Below are 15,176 nucleotides of genomic sequence, written 5' to 3'. Positions count from 1 at the left end.
AGAGAAGAAAATCAAAATCATGTGGAATATCCCAAGTTTTCACCCCTAACTTTTAAAGGGCAAGAAAGACTGACTTTAAGTGGCAAGTTATTATGGTTTTAAAATGATCTGCAGGCAAGTTTACAATTTAATCCTATGGCAGAAACAGAATTTTCTTTGTTTTCAATTACTCTGTATGAAATGTTTAAATTCAAAAGCTACACGGTTCAAAAAATACATGTGGGCTGAAGATGCTTTTCAAAAATAAACTCAAAATATAGAAAAAAGTTAAAATTTACTTTCTAAGCACAAAATGTCGTGCACGTAATCTTTTCAGAACTGCTCCAAAAGCAGCCTGTATCTTTAGCTCTAAGAACTTCATACAAATATTTTTGTAGTTTTGTGTCCCATTCTGCCACACTTAGTAACTTTACCTTTTCCTAAATTGCATCTGTTGTTCTCCCCTCTTCCTTAACAAACTGTTAGAAATAAAAGGTGCTTTTATTCACTTACAGATCAGATAAAGACTAGATAGCACATTCAAAGCTTCACTAAATGTCTTCACTAATGCACAAAAATTGATCTTTTCGCTACCTTTAATCTGCTTATCATTCTTGGTATGCAAATATGTCAAATGATCTGCTTTTAGTCAATTATGCAGTTTGATATTCTACATTTACATTCTAAAAGAAGTGATTTCAGAGGTGCTAAATATAGTAGAGTTTCATTTTAATAATTATAAGTTGGCTTGCAAGTGAAAAGTCATTGGAGCACATTCACTGGTTAGTTTACTTGTTAAACCCCACTGGCGTGTATGATTTAAATCATTGTAGATACTACAGGTCTCATACCAGTTAGCTTGAAAACAACTGTGGAATTCAAAACAACACTTCTCCATCCACAATATAAGAAAACCATTTGCTTCAGCCAAACATTTGAAAATGTTTAAGAACTTCTATGGAAATACTGAGTAACCGAAATACATCTTGGCATAATTAGGAAATTAAAATTTAACGGAGTGCAAAACCCAACTTCCAACAGTAAATGTACCATAACTTAGTACATAACCTTTGGCACTTCAAATATATTTTACAACAGCTTTACAGTCATTTAGATCTGAAGTGGGTCAAAAGAACATTCACGTGGCTTATGAGGTACCAAACTTGGTAAATCCTTAGGTTGTCAAAAGAGTGACGAGGCGGGCGCACTTCTGTGCTACAGACATCTAAACACAGAGCTCTAGGACTCGGCGGGGCTTGAATCACTCGGGCTCCATCCAGGCACACCGATGTACGCTAAGGGATCCCAACGGTGCCCTGGGAATGCTCAAACATTTTAGGGATATAGCAATAGGGGCATGGGAGGTAGTTGCTAAAGAAGAAAATAGAAACAAGAAAGAAGAATAGAAGGAAAAGCCAAAAAATACCTAAATGAAATCTGAGAACCACTATACAAAGAAGTATTTTTTTCTAACAATATAACTCTGTGCTGTCATACTATACTAATGTTGTCAAAATCATTCAGGCAGTGGAACTTTCTCAACTTTTCCAGATTATAATTATTTAAGATATTACTAATTTCTGCAGTTTTAAAAATGAAAACATACTTAGATCTTCTACAACAACAGCAAAAAATTGGAATATAATTTCAAGCTTTTTTTCCTTCTCAACAACAGCCATTACATGGTGGTGCTGTAAGAAAAAAAACCTCTCAGGTGTAGAAAAAGAAGAGGAGAAGATGATTTTCTTAAATCCAAATCTAAAATATTCTCTATTTTTTTTTTAATCCTACTGTTTCACAGCAACAGACAATCCAACCGAGACTCTTACGAAGTAAAGTAAAATTAAAAATCTATTTATGTGAATATTGTGAATATTCTTCTCCTACAGTATTTCCCATTATACATCCATCATTTTGTCAATCTATGGAGTAACAGATACCTTTTTCATAAGTAATTTTACAACAAATTACTAAATTATCAGGAAGACATTTACTACATTCTTTCATTTGCCTCAATGAAAACTGACTTTTAGAAGTACCTACAAGGAATATAGACTTTTTAAAATGAAAAGCCTTTCTAAGTACGCTATATGTTTAAGCAACATAGCCTGTTTCTAAAGGCATATACGTCATTGTCATAAGATTAAAAAAACCAAAGAGAGATATGTCATGTAAAACTCAACCTTAAATTGAGTCAATTCTATATTTTTCAAATGATCCTATTTTAGTCACTCTGTTCATTTCTCCTACATTTTCACTGTCATAGACTTTTACTGAAGAAAGTATTCATGTCTATATTCCATACTTTTCTCCAGTCCTATCTCCACCTCTATTAACACTGGATGTACTTTAACATATAAAAAGGCATGCAATAACTTCATTACAAAAGGAATCCTCAAAACGACCTTATGTCATGAGCTCACTACCAAAGTTCAATCATTATACACAAAATTCAGTATTTAAATGTGGAATAACTGATTCCAGCATGTGCCATCGCTGAAATAGCACGGCATTTTTTACGTCGTTATGCAAAAAGCACGTTGTACAGAAATACAGCATTTGCTCTGCAAGGATTGTGCATCACCGTTTTCCTCTAATATGTGTAGAACAAACTACATTCCATTGCGACAAACCACACTTGGGTTCAGTAAATCATACTATGCTGGCTTGGAAACAGCGGTCTTGATGGCATGCTGTATTAGCAGAACTGATACATGTTGTATTTGCATAATAACCAATAATCACTCAAGAAACATTCACAACAGCACAGGCTTCCCAGTTGAAACTGCCACATGGTGAACACAAGTTATAATATATATATATATATATGCATGGACATATTTAATGTGTATTATTTACTCTACCGTAAGTATTCTGTACCTAAAGGCGTTTTCAAAATGGAAAAAAAAAAAAAAGTTATTTAGCTAATCTAACAGAATATCGCTTTTGGCAGTCCCTGCTAGTGTTCAGAGTAAAAAACAAATGAAAAAAGCCCAGATCATAGTACCGTCCTTCCCTGATTCCTTGAATTTCTTACTCGAAAAGGAATGAAGAGAAGTCAAAGTGTTAAAATGTGATTTCCTTCCAGTAATGTATTCAGCAGAAAGTACCACCGAGTACCACTGTCTTAGCTTTTGGAAAATTTGCCAGCTTTTCGAGAAGGTTCATATGGCACTCTGAGAATACTAGGTGTTTCTTCCATGACTCGTACAAGAAGATTATCAATGTAATCCTCAAGTTCACGAATATGAGTGTCCTTCTTCTTAAGTTGCTCTTTATGTTTCACCAGCTCCTGCAAAACCTCCTCATAAGTAAGGTTTCGGTATCCTGCAGTGGCGTCGAAAGGATTTCCATCCTGCAGGTAAGTTTAAGAAAAAAAGACACAGATTTTACTAAGCTGTTCAGTGTTCTGAACAAATGGATGGGTTATCACTTTTCATCTGTTTCTCACGTGCACCTCTTGACAGAAGCAATTTTTCACTGACAACAGACCTGCAGTTCCCTCCAGTACCCTCACCGCTGGAGCAGACAACCTAGAGATGGGTTGCCCAGTTTCAAATTTCAAGGTGAAGCTAAAAGGCTGCATCTTGTTTGCACCAGAGCATGTGAGAGAAATGTGTCCTACTAAAGGATCTTGCTTGCTTGCCTTAAAGTAGGAAGGACCCAGAACTAAGCAGTAGGGAAAACAGAAATGTTTCAGGGATGATTCCTGATGGCTCAGTAAGTGCAGGTATTGGCACAGCTGGACAAATTGGCCCCCTCAACAAAGGGCAAGATGTGATTCAAGGTACTCTAAACTTGAATGTCTTATTCTATGTCAAGAAGAATTAGCTGTGACCTTAATTAACCATATTATGAAAAATCTGGATAAGTATAACTGAGAAAAAAGACAGTGAGACTCGGTTTACTTGTATAAGCACTGTTACATATGCAAAGTGGAAAGTTTTATTTGCTTCAGAAACGGGGACATTTAAAAGATACAGAACCTCTAATGAAGCAAAATAATCTAACCTCTCAAATCCCACACCTCTAATAGGGCAGAAGAAGAACAAAGATAGCTTCTGTTTACAGTAGAAACTTGCCATTAAACTTGACAAAGCTTGCTCAGCTAGGAAGCCCACCACATGATAAAGTCATGTTCATTCCTTTTCCACACTCCTCTCCTCTTCTTCCCGTACAGCTCCATATTTGCACATTGGCATATGTCGAATCGTTAAAACACGCAGGTGGCCAAAGTTTTCAAATAAACCTAATTAAAAGCGATGGTGCACTACAAGCACGACGGATCAATCAGCCTCTCTCCATCAGTTATATTCTAATCATAGCTCTTAAAAATATGTGCTTTTAAGGGTTTCTCACTACATTTAAGATATTTAATGTCATGTTTATGTACAAGCATTCACTATTTTAAACACTGAGTTACAAGACTGTAAGTGATCAATAACTCCCATGTTATTAAAATGGCCAACTTGATGAAATTTATAAATTGGTTAGTAACTGATTTCCAACAAGTGTAGAAGAGAAAACAACTTCACTTTATAGTCATTATATTTTTAGCATTTTTTCTTCTACAAGAAGGAAGTAAAAATTTTCTAAATTTTCCTGAATTTTTTCAAAATTTTTGTACACATTGGAAAAGACATCATTAAGAATTCCATGTCTAAAATATAAGGTTTGCCTAATTTGCTGTTTTGGCAGAGGAACAGGAATTAGGATGTAACGATGTATTTAATTATTATATAATGCTTACTGGAAAATTGTTTGTAATGCATACACTTAAATGATGTTTTGTCATACACATGTTCCACATAGATCTTTGGGGGTAATGACCTATCATGTTAATTGCACAAGAAAATTCTAGCTAAGGGATGTTAGTATTTAGAAATAAATAGTTATATTTTAAAATACTTTAAATGTTCAGGCTGAGCAATTAAGCGATACTTAAAAGCATGAGGTACCACTATAACTTTGCAAAAACAGATACTATATTTTTAAAACAAAATATTAATCTCATAATGATTTATTAAGAAAAAAAAAGTTCTAAATAACAAGCTATGGAAACTATGACTATTACAAAATACTATGGGGGTACACACTGAGAGCCAGAGGAAATGCAGCTCGATACAATGAAGGCCTGGCAATCCCTGATCATCTCTTTATTGTTCTAATGAGGAATTCTGCTCTGGGAATATCATCTAAGCTACTTTCACATCTTTTGTCCTACTTACTTCATCTTCCTTTCAGTTCTTAATTAGGCCTTAAAGAGCTCACGCTGCCCTTTCAACTGGCTACTGCTCCCATTTACACACCGCTTTAGGAGACAGGTGTTGGCACCAGAGTAGAAGACATACAAATATAATTACTAAATGTGATGCACAAGGAAGAAATGTAATAATTTGGTGAGGGTTATTATTGCAAAGCCTAATAATAAATTACTTCAAACACCTCAGAGAGAAATCTTGAGCATTAAAAAAAAATAATCAAATGGTTTCATTCAAAACTATGGCTGAGATATAGTTTCTTCTCCTCCTAATTTGTATTTTGTATTAAATGAGCACCACCTCATAATCCTACAACTGACATTTAGGCTAGCTGGTATTCCAAAAGAAAAATCATCAAGGATTTCTTTTATCACCTTTAAATCCTTTAAATAAAACAATTCACATCTTATTTCTTAAAAGAATTAAACCAATGTTTTTACCAGCAATAAATTACATGATTTGCAGTAGTACATTTGCGAGCACACAGAAACTGTAATTATAGTTACTTTACAGACAATAGCTGCGAAGTTAAATCAGTTTTTTTGATGTTTCTTTTTGTCAGAGATTAAGTAACTGCCTGGTAGAATTCAGTTTACTATCTGATCAAAGGCAGACTTCATATACTCTGACATCTCCCACCAGTTACTTACATTATAAAAACTTGGGCACTTACAATAACATCAAATGTTATTACAAATCATTTACATAAACCAGCAAAAACCAAACAGTATAAAGTCATATTTGCTTGTGAAACTAGTTTTCTATATATTTTACAGACTGAAAACAAACCCACTCTTATAGATTTCATCTATTCAGAGAACAAATTCTAGTAAGAAAACGGTTTCCTACAAACAAAGACAATGTACAGGAATTTGGCAGATTTTGTCTTAACTAGTACACAATTTACTCTAGATACTTTTCGAGTCAAAAGAGTATTTTGAATAATAACTTCTAGCATTTCCATTTTTTGTGTTTTCTGATAGGCTCTTCATTTATTATTTGTATTATTAATTCTATCGTCTATCAGTTCATTACTTCCATTTTGATTTGCCGTCTGAAGTCTGTCCTCAAGTCTCTGACTATGGTGGCAGGAAACTCCCGTAAGGTTGATTAACACATCACTGCCTAATGCAGAGCCCCTCTTTTCTAGTCATCTGAAATACCCCAAAACAACAGTTTTCTTTTGACTTTCTGTGTAAAGATATAATTTCTCCCTTCTTCTCTACCTCATCACACTAGAGGTACACTGCAGATGGAGTGTAAAACTCTTATTTCCAAATTTATATCAACCCTTAAATTTCTAATTAGATTTTCTGGGTACATTACACTAAAACCAACAACCCCCCAGTATTTCTTTAGAAGAGGCTGAACAAGAATAACAGCTCACATTGTGTCAAGCACCAATTAATTGGCATTTACTGACTGCTTTCTGTAACACTTCAAAACTCACCATTGTTTTCCTGAGATCCTCAATGCCAGAAGGATTCATATTAATACTGTGGGAGAAAAAACAAGCCCCAGATATTAGCACTGCATACTTATCTGACCAAAACAGCTATTAGAAGACTCTATTGCCTTAGGTATATAGGTATAAAGCTATACAGTTATTTAATATAATTTATTTTCTTGATTTGTTGAATTTGGGAAGAGTAGGAAAATACTCAATTAATGGAAATTTTCATATATACAAAAAATTGTAAACAAAGAATAATTCATATTCTTTTTTGTCATAAAATAAGCAACTAATGAATAAGCAACTAATAAGAAAGGATACTGCGAATAGGGCTTCCTTGCTTTTCTCTTTCTACACTTACCTCAAGCTTCTAAGGAAAAAGAGATACTTTAAATGAATTATTAAGGAAACAGGTCCCTGGGATGAGATTGTTAAAAAACAACAACAAAGCCCTGCAGACTAACACGTATTCCCAGCTTTCACGGCAGTTACTAGAGGAGAAAAGTCTTTCAGAAATTCCAGTGAGATCACCAGCTTAAGCCAGAACTCAGAAAAAATCTTCTGCCAGCAACATTTATTTTGTACTTAAAATTGAGTAAATATCTATTAATTTATAAACCTAGGGATTGTCCCACATACCCCAAAAGCAAAGCTATTTTGTGATGTCGTCATATTGAGATTTTTTTCTTCCTCAACTGCGAAAGTGCCCTGACAAAAGCAGCCACTGCCTAAGCGTCAGGCCTCAGAAACGGTCCACTGGTCTCTCAGGTTGATGCAATTCCTGGCAAATATCATCAAAAATCAGTGCTGCTGTGCTCTTATGGACTTGGTACAGCAAGTCTGGAGGGAAAACTAACTCTCAGAAAATGTGTTCCGAATTTGGATATGGCTCACAAATATTATTTACTCCGTAGCATCATAGCAGACATCATTCTTGCACATCACAGAATCTACTAGTTCGTCAAACTGCATGTCAAGGGTAATGTTTGTTGACTGAGAATAATGCAAAAGGTTACAAAAATACATTTACACTTATTTTTTTTATTTTAAAGGTAGCTTAAAGTAAGGAACATTAATTTTGTGACTGTTCATCAAACTTATCTGAATTTATAAGCCATACATTTCATGGTGTAAAAGCAGAAGGAACATAATTTACAAACATAAATTATATAAAAAGGTAAAACCTGATTTTTTTCTGTAAGAAAAGAGTTTTGGTTATATTACAACTTAATTTTGGTTTACACTGCAATTTATTTTTTTTTAACATTTAATGTCATTGTTTTGTAAACTATTCTTCATTTCCAAAGTAGGCAGTCTTCAGCTCACACAGAAATCCCATGAACCATCTGCTGGCCGGAGGCTATTAGATAAAGATTGAATTACACAAACAGCCACAACGAGAAATCAAGAGGTGTCTGACAAATCAAGTTCTGGCTAATGCCCATTATACCTGCTTGTAACAGCGATCCGCAGCAGCCTGCCGGGTTTGCTGGAGACCACTTCTGAATGAGGGGCCTCTTTCATCGGGTATTGTCTGAACAGCTAAAGGCAGGAACCCTCCTTCACAGCCCGCCTTTTAGCTTCACACTGATGTGTCAAACACATGATGAACTTGCTTCATTCATGGCTGCCTTTTGTGATCCGAGGACAAAAAAAATGAGTTAACTGAACTGGATCGAATTAGCTTGGTGAAAACCAAGAATGTCTCTATTTAACGAAGTGTGGCGTTAATTTGGGATATCTTTCTTTTGGGACTGTTTCCTCATGTTAGACAAGATATAGAATAATACAGCCTGACTGCTCAACTGAGTGACTTTCGGAAAGGTTAAAAAAGCAAGATCTTTCATTGTCTTGAATGACTTTATAGTTTCTGTGAAATCAGTTCTAGGACTCCTTTTCTTCATAGCAGCAGTTAAAAAGAAAAGCAGCAGTTCTGACTATAGAAAGCTACATTTGAAAATTAGAGATGTAAATCATTGGCAATATGGACAATTTTATTTTTTAGCTAAAAAAATGGCAGCAATTTCCATAACATTGTGGACGTTATAACTGCAATTAGAAAAGAGCACATCTGCCTATTTCACATGAAGCAAGTTGAATGCACCTGCAGAGAAACGTAAAACTATCAAGCAAAACATTCCCCAGTAAAAACCCAAATCCCATGAAGACTTCTGCCCATATTTTGCTGAGATATGTGGAAAATACACCACTTCTCAAGCAAGAAACAGGTGCCGAGATTGCACATAACATTTTTTAAATCAGACTGTCATCTGCTGAGTAAGGTGGGAGCTCTGCGGCGCTGCTGAGCCCCGCAGGGTTTCCTGCCAGCGCTTCCAGCCCGAGGTGAGCGTGAGCAGACACAGGCTCTCGCCGCCGAACCCATAACTCACTCTCCGACGATCAAGTAATGCCTCGAAAGAAAATACTGTAAAATTATGAATGCATACAGCTGGGGAGAGCTGCATTCTTGGTGTGCTGAAATTCACAAGGGCGTTTATTTTTTAATTCAAATTTTGTCACAACACTACGCCCCCAGAGTTACCATCTCACTCGATTCCTGGTACCAGCTTCGAGAGAAACCACCGTAGAAACGCAGCCCACGGGTACAACCACGACACGCCTCTTTCAAGAAGCCATTTCTTTAACTACTTAAAAGCATTCTGAAATCATTGAATTAAGCAATATAATAAGCAGTTCGATGTAAGCAATATAATAAGCAATTTATTTTTTTTTGCTGTGTTACAATCACAGGTCATAGCGATAATGCTAGTTAAGAGTCCCATCTATGTTTTCTCCCCAGGGTATGATACACCAGCAGGAAACTTTTGCTACGGAAGCACAAAAAACCCCTATGTTCACAGCTTGGGCAAAATGTTTCTTTTTGGTTTGGGGTTGGATTTTTTTTTTTTTTTTGAGCGCAGTTTACTGTGAACAGTGATTGTAAAAAACCAGCATTGTGATTTTTTTTTTTTTTTAGCGCAGTTTATTGTGAACACTGATTGTAAAAAACCAGAATTGTGGGATTCTGTAATTATTGTTTCTCAATTGTGCCCAAACTAAATTTACTCAGCTTACAAGTAAAAAGATGTTTCTTTTCTAACCAGCGGACTTTCTGACAAGTCACTCTGAGAATTACAGCCATTCTTGGTTTCTCTGGCTCACTGTCACTAACGCTGTAACCCCCAGTGGTGTTAAATGCGACTCTAACACCTCCTCACTGGACGGACTTTCCAACCCACACGAACTGGCTTGGCTACTATTTTCTACCATTTATAGCCATTTTCTACCTCTTCCACTCATCCAGACTGGGCAAGAAGCCCCCACCTCCACCACTGCAGAGTTTCGATATGCCTCAAAGCAATGCCCCAGGTCCCATAATGATTTTTAACAGTTTACCTCTTACAACTAATAAATTGTCATCCACTCCCATCACCTCCAAGAAAGTCAGGAACTTTCCTAAGGTGAACCACACCAGCACAGACTCTAAATCAGCTACAGCAGGATCACGCAGGTGACACTGACCAAGAAAGCCACCCAACTGCCACACTGCCCCTACCTCCTACAGGTAGAGCAGATGTCAATCCAGCACAGCAATTAGTCGTCTCCCTCCTTTTATTCACCTGGAAATTCAATTAGTTTTCTTAACAAGTACTTTGCACATCAGTTATTTTTTACCAGATTAAATCACATCCATTATTTTATTGCTTGAGATACAAGTTTTTCTACACATGTACATTTTTACTGAATAGCAAAGTTTGGTTGAATTTCTGGGGTTTTATCAACTTGGATTTCAATTTCAGCTCATCTGGGATGAGGTGCCTTTCCTATCACCATGTTGCTGGGGGGATAAAAACGATGAGAAATAAAAATAGTATAAGGTAATAATGGAGACATACTAGAATGCTGATTCTCCAGTGTTTTGGATGACTATTTCATCATCATAGCAAGCACATTATTTTATACTTTCCTATTATCTTCTCTATTTAAATACATTTCATTAGAACTACATGAAACTCTTACTGTTTTCATAACACCTATTTTTTATGATGTAGTTAAATACGTGAAGTGGTGGCTATTTGCAGTTTGTACAGGAACTTCAACACAGTGGAGTTGAGTTCAGGATGTATCACAAGCTCAAGTTAATGACTGGAGCTTGTAATTTCAGCTTTTGAAGTTTAATTGTAGTTAAAAATTCAAACATTAGGTCTAGTGGCTGCTAAAATATTTAGCTTCTAAAAGCCTAGAGATTAAAACAACATTTAAAAAAATCTTTCCTATAACCGATTTAAACATTTTAGTTCTTGAACCATTTACTCTGACAACATAATGAATGGGAATCAGACCCCTAAATTATGCTGTATGAGAAGCAGATTTTCTTAAGGAACAAAAGCTTTTTACTTATATTTTGCTATTATATTAGCTACATGATCATTCTACTGTATACTATTAGAAATTAAAACCAGGATATTTACATTAATCATTACTATTCAAAATACTGAAAACTTCTATGCTAACTTGATAGCCTGTAAAATATCCATTATACCAATAAGCTCACTGTAGGCTTTCAAGGTTTTTTTTTTCCTTAATATGGAACATCTACCGGTAATTAGCAAAGCCATGTTCATTTTCGATTAAAGTTGAAATATTACTTCTATTCCTACTTCTCAATCTTTGGACTGATTCTTATTACAGTACTTATGCATTTTGCTTTGGATTCTCACAACACATATCGAAATCTTGAAGCATTAGAATGCAATTTAAGTTATTACCAATGTACTAGGAAAACAAAATAAATAAAATCAGATATAGTTAATGAAATTCAGAAACTTAGCTTTCCATAGATTATTAGTAGCCTGCTGTGCCTGGCAATGCAGACACCACTTTATGCTCTGAGAAGGAATGACTGTCACATCTGGCAACTAAGCAAGTATGGAGTAAGCATATTAGTATTTATTTCCCAGTCAGATTCTGGGGAACATCACTTAAGACACTTCACTATATAAACCGTCCTGCTGTCAAAGCCATTCTCCAAGGCCTTCTGGAGTTTGTGTAACCCCAGGAGGACACAAAACGAGTGTCAAGTTTTGTTGCTATCGCTCCGTTTTCTTAACGTTACTATAAAGTCTCACGCCGAGAGTTAAGAAATCGGACCCAAACCCTTGAACTTTGAATGCAAGATGTACTTTTCTCGCAAATCACTTGTTCTCAAGTACTTATATGGACTTCTCTGCACTCTATGGAGCCCTTTAAAGACGGCAAAATGTTCCATGAGATAAAGAAGTTTCTGCCTGGGAACAGAGTGCTCGATAACGGTCCTGAACAATACACACTTCAAGGAAGCAGCCTCGTCTCTTGCGGCTCACGTGTATTTCAAATTTAGCGCAACAGAAATACTGCAACACAACCACACAGAAGCACAGAAACTTCCAGTTAAAACAACTCAAAGAATTTAACAAAATTTTGGCTTTATACATAATACCTTCGCTTTGAAAACCGACATCAGTTTGGGTCGACAATAGGCTGGTGACCAGTTCTGAGGTGTCTCATACTGCTGGAGACACATCAAGGGAAGTGGAGGCACACGGGGCTGTATTCATGAGCCCTATCAGAACACCAGCCTTCTGCTTTCAAAAACAGAGACAGCTTAAAAGCTACGGCACTTGTGATACCGCTGCACACGTTACTTGTGCAAATTCATTTATTATTCAGGACTTATAAGACATTCTAAAATCAAGAATGGTATCACAGTGTACTTGACTGAATTTTAAGTTTCTAGAAACAAACAATAGTTTTATACAAGAAATTATTATTTTTAAACACTTAAATAGTCCTACTTTTAGTAGGCAGTTGTGTAATGGCTAGATAACTACTGAAGTTTTATTCCCAAGAGAGCTCTAAATAACTGTTATACTAAAAACTGTGCCAGCACCTCCACCAGCAGACTCAACTATTAGAGATCTGTAGTTCAATCAAAAAGTCAAAGCCTAAAGCAAAATCTTACACTGAAACTTTCCAGAACTTCTAAATGTTTGTTGGTCTTTTTTTTTTAAAAAAAAAGGTGCTAATTCTTAGTTCTTGTAATGCAACAAACAAACAAAGTTCATGAATTTTACATAGGCTCTGCAATTATTAATACAGAAATTGGACATACTATTTATTATTTTTTAAAGAAAACAGGGCAGTACACGCTCCCTTGGGATAGGTAATATGCCTCATGCATCCACTCAAAAAAGATTTCACATGCCCTAATGTGCACCAACAGACAATGAAAAATCCCCAATTCTTGTCATGCAGACAGCAGGATGAACTTTCAAACAGCATTCCTAAATCAGACAGCTAATTAGGAGTTAAGTGATTGCTGGTGCTGAGTCTGCAAAAGTCAAGATAAATACTAAGTACTTCTACAGTATCTCTCTAGGAATTGACTGATTCAAACCACCCTAGTAATATCCCAAATACTGTCACCATTTGCAGTAGCTTTGTAGTAGTGCTGAAAAGATTTCATTATTCTCTCATCACATCTTTCTAAATTGGATGTTAACAGTCCTGACAGGACAAAGAATCCCTGCACGACTTCTGCTTGTTTTCTAGTTTCCCTTTACCTCTCACATACTGCTACTGTATTTTTTTTTTGTTGAAATAATGCTCTACTCACTTTACCACGCTGAATTAACAAATATGAAGTCTACAGGACAATTAATGCACTCTCATAGCCAATCAATATTCTACAGAGTCTATAATCAGTCAACTATAGAGAGAAGTCCAGTCAAATTTCAGTAGAGAACTAAGAAAAATCCTTTCATTTCAAGAAAAGTAATGCAATTGAACTCTCTTCTTAAAATCAGACATGCTAACACTGACAGAGGGAACAAAATTCTGAGAACAGCACGGTGCACCTGATATTTTTTGACTAACAGAGAAATAAATACCCATTAAAATATCAGAACAGACTTTACTGCTTTAGCATGCACAGTAATAAATTTGTTGGAGATCAACATTTCTGAATGAGTCATATAAAAATTAAAAATAGTGAGTTGTATTGTACACTGGAAAAGGATGACCTATTTAGTAAACAAATACACAACGATTTCAACACTTTGGTCTGATCAGGCAGCTTCTGGGGTTCATTCCAGTGGAGCTGTGGCCAGGGACTCTATGCCTGTGGCACGTTATCAGTAACAGTTGAGAGAGAAACCATTTAACGACCACTCACCTTTAACAATGTTGAAGTTATTGCACTGATAACTTATCTTTAATGATGTTGAAGTTATTGCCCTAATAACTTATCTTCACTGTGGCTTAAGCTAACAGGTTTTACTTTACAACCACTGTTGACTAGAGCCAGGTATCTGCTCTACTTACAGAGCTCAGCTGACAAGCAGTAACCTAGAACGTCAGAGTGACACCATGACTTCACAAAAGCTTCTCTAACTAGCTGACCATCCCACACATAAAATTTTTAATATTTGCCAAAATGTAAAAGCAATCAGCTGTTCTTAAGTCTTAACGTTTTAATGTGATCTGAATACATTGTGGCTACCAAAAGCATCACGCCTTCACGGCACCTCAGTTGTTTTTTTCCAAAACCAGCAATGAGCACATCAAAATGCAGAAAGCTTGTGCATTTCAAACACTGCATCCACTGGGAACGATGAAACCGCAGACACTGACAACATCGGAGAGGCAGGCAGCTCCAACGGCTGCGTGTGGTGACGGAATGAGGGAGAGAGGCTGAGGAAAACAAGCACCTTCAGAAATGACAGACAAAGCAGAAAGATGCAAAAGAGATGAGTTTAAGGGTTGGTGTGTTAGGTTTTTTTTGAGTTACAATTTTTAAAAAAACGCTGAAGCAGCATGAGAACAAAATTGAAGTAACATTTTTTTGTATTTTACACTCCAGTTGATCAATAACAAAACTTAGATATCTGAGTATTATCCATTGTTATAGTGAATCCTAGTAAGAAACATGTATCTTTCTCCTCCACTATTCCATGTTCCGCATTGCTTAAAATGTAACATCTATTGCCAGAACTTGAGATAAAGTATAAATCGGTAAGTAGGCAAAAGCTTTATTTTCTTTTCGCTAAGTTTAACAATACTTAGGCCATGGAAGTGTTACTTTAGAAGGTCTTCTTAATGCATGTCTCTCTATGTATGCATATATGTATATACAAACATACACTTACACTGTTTGTGTGTATATATATATATTTACATACGATGTCTCTCAGAAAACTCCCCAACACTTCTCACTTCAGTTTCCCAGATCTGGAATTTGATCAGACTAGTAACAACCTGTCAGCTTTAAATATTGGACGATTTGTTTCCCTGTGTCCAGTGCCTAAAATCTTGTTAATTACCTAAACTCCCTTTCTGTAGGTCCTGTTAATTACCCGTCTCCTGTCTCAGAGGACCTTGTTAATAACTTGTACAATCTCTCTAAAAAGGTCCTAATAACACATTAAAATTAAAGATGCTTTTCT

General features: G+C 35.9%; 1 protein-coding gene across 1 annotated transcript in view; it reads right to left on the bottom strand.

Moving 5' to 3' along the window:
* Positions 1 to 2,931: 2,931 nt before the first annotated feature.
* RAB11FIP2 (RAB11 family interacting protein 2 (class I)) overlaps positions 2,932 to 15,176 on the bottom strand; it is a 28,734-nt gene continuing 16,489 nt past the window's right edge. Inside the window, exons 4-5 of the mRNA XM_009872381.1 lie at positions 6,691 to 6,736; positions 2,932 to 3,334 (exon numbers count right to left, since the gene is read on the bottom strand). Of these exons, the coding sequence (XP_009870683.1) occupies positions 3,107 to 3,334; positions 6,691 to 6,736 (274 nt within the window). The 3' untranslated portion in view covers positions 2,932 to 3,106. The remainder of the gene's footprint in view (positions 3,335 to 6,690; positions 6,737 to 15,176) is intronic.

This window comes from Apaloderma vittatum, unplaced genomic scaffold (assembly GCF_000703405.1).
Source record: "Apaloderma vittatum isolate BGI_N311 unplaced genomic scaffold, ASM70340v1 scaffold44306, whole genome shotgun sequence".
NCBI classification, from domain to species: Eukaryota; Metazoa; Chordata; class Aves; order Trogoniformes; family Trogonidae; genus Apaloderma; species Apaloderma vittatum.
Note: the sequence above shows the minus strand (reverse complement) of the source record. Positions and strands in the feature narration are given on the sequence as shown.